This window comes from Tupaia chinensis, unplaced genomic scaffold (genome assembly GCF_000334495.1).
Source record: "Tupaia chinensis unplaced genomic scaffold, TupChi_1.0 Scaffold000156_1, whole genome shotgun sequence".
NCBI lineage: Eukaryota > Metazoa > Chordata > Mammalia > Scandentia > Tupaiidae > Tupaia > Tupaia belangeri.
The window spans coordinates 67721-69401 of NW_006159627.1; the positions used below are offsets into that span (position 1 = coordinate 67721).

Genomic DNA, 1681 nt, shown 5'->3' on the forward strand with positions numbered 1-1681 from the left:
ATGACAGGTGATAGATCCAAAGTAATTGCCAAATTTGTTAACATCTTTCCATTTCTAAACCATCCTTAAAGAAAATCATATATGGGGTCACACCATCCTCACGGTAGTCCAGTAGAGCAACCATGCCATCTGGATTCATGTTTTCACCAATAAAGAACTGGTAGTTTTTGAAGTTAGCAAGAATATGTTTGATTTGTTCTGCAGCCCCTGTCATAAACGGTTTTACTCTTTCTGGTCTCTGTTCTTCAAGTTTGCCTTTGATTGATTTCATGTAATCTTTGATGTACTTCTTGTAGGCTTCTTTTGTGAAGCTGGTTTCCTGTAAGTGATGGTTCATGACAATGTCAACACCAGTGACTACTGTGCTTTTGATACCTTCGCCCTCAGGGCCTTCAGCGGAGGCCTTTCCACCAATGAGCGAGTCATCAATGTTACCCTCTGTCCTACTGACCATCTTCCCCTCCACCTCCAGGCACAGCCCATCCTCGATCTCCCGGATCTTGTAAATGTCAGAGAACATCTTATTGTGACTGATGAGGTCCCAGTAGATAATCATGGTGACTGATGGAGGGAGATGACAGCAGCGCTTGCTGAGTAGGATCCCAGAGCTCTAAGAGAGTGGGGCAGCCGCAGTGGCGCTCAGGGGGGAGGGAGGAGCCCGTGGAAAAGCCTGGGTGCTTAAATGTTTTGTTTACCATTTTCTGTGTAAGAAACCAAATAAGTATTCTAAAAACCAGACAATTTATTTGCTCAAGGGTCCTTGGATCTACATTTTGGGGTGAGTTCAGCTAGGCAGTTTCTAGTCTGGTTGCCTGGATGACAAGTGAGGCTTTAGTCGTGTGGTGCCTCGAGAGAGTCCGATTGGTTCCAGATAACTTCACTTTCACATCTAGTGGTTTGTGCTGACTTTGGAGATGCCCATGTCTCCACCAATTTAGCCTCAGGGTTTTTCTGTTTTGACTGACAAGAATTTAAGTACTGGGGCCAGCAGGTGGTGTGATGTATAAGGCACTGGACTTCCACATGGCCAACTCTGGTTTGAGTCCTGGACCTGGCAGCTTGAAAATTACACTGGGCTCGTGTGTGTTTACCAAAATATCGAGGAGAATGGAAGAGAAGAGATTGTGGTGTGGCTATTCCCCCAGTGGTGATTTCTCATTTTCCCTCTGTCTCTCTCTTCAGTGAGTATATGCACCATATGGCAAAAACCTAATAAATAAATAAATAACTAAGGAAGGGAAGCATTAGTGGGCAATAACTCTTCAAACTTAGATTTGTATCAAATTTTCATTTTGGGTTTATTTTATTCATGACAGTGTGCATATCCACACAAGACTGAGAGAAAGAGAAGCCCATACAGGCTTTCATCACCCTGTGTTTCCCAGCGCTCCAACTCATCAGAATCTTAGGCATGCATACTTATACCCAGGCTTGTTTTTTGTTTGTTTGTTTGTTTTCTTTTTTGCTTTGTAATCAGTATATTAAGGAGACATTCATACATTTCAAGAATTGCTTAAATTCTGTTAATCCACATTTAAGCATGTGAACATATGACTTTATAACATACCATTAAAGCTAGTCATCATAATCTGCTATCCTACCAACATCAAATTACAGTTACTTTGGAGCATAAGATAAATGGTTTAAAGTAAATCTGTAATACCTAATAAAACCTTTATAG

At 41.6% G+C, this 1681-nt stretch overlaps 1 protein-coding gene across 1 annotated transcript; it reads right to left on the reverse strand.

The window, feature by feature from the left end:
- Positions 1 to 22: 22 nt before the first annotated feature.
- Positions 23 to 559, reverse strand: LOC102472361 (translationally-controlled tumor protein). The gene has a single exon (XM_006145593.2). The coding sequence runs from the start codon at positions 554 to 556 to the stop codon at positions 38 to 40; it is 519 nt and encodes a 172-aa protein (XP_006145655.1). The 5' UTR covers positions 557 to 559; the 3' UTR covers positions 23 to 37.
- Positions 560 to 1681: the final 1122 nt, after the last annotated feature.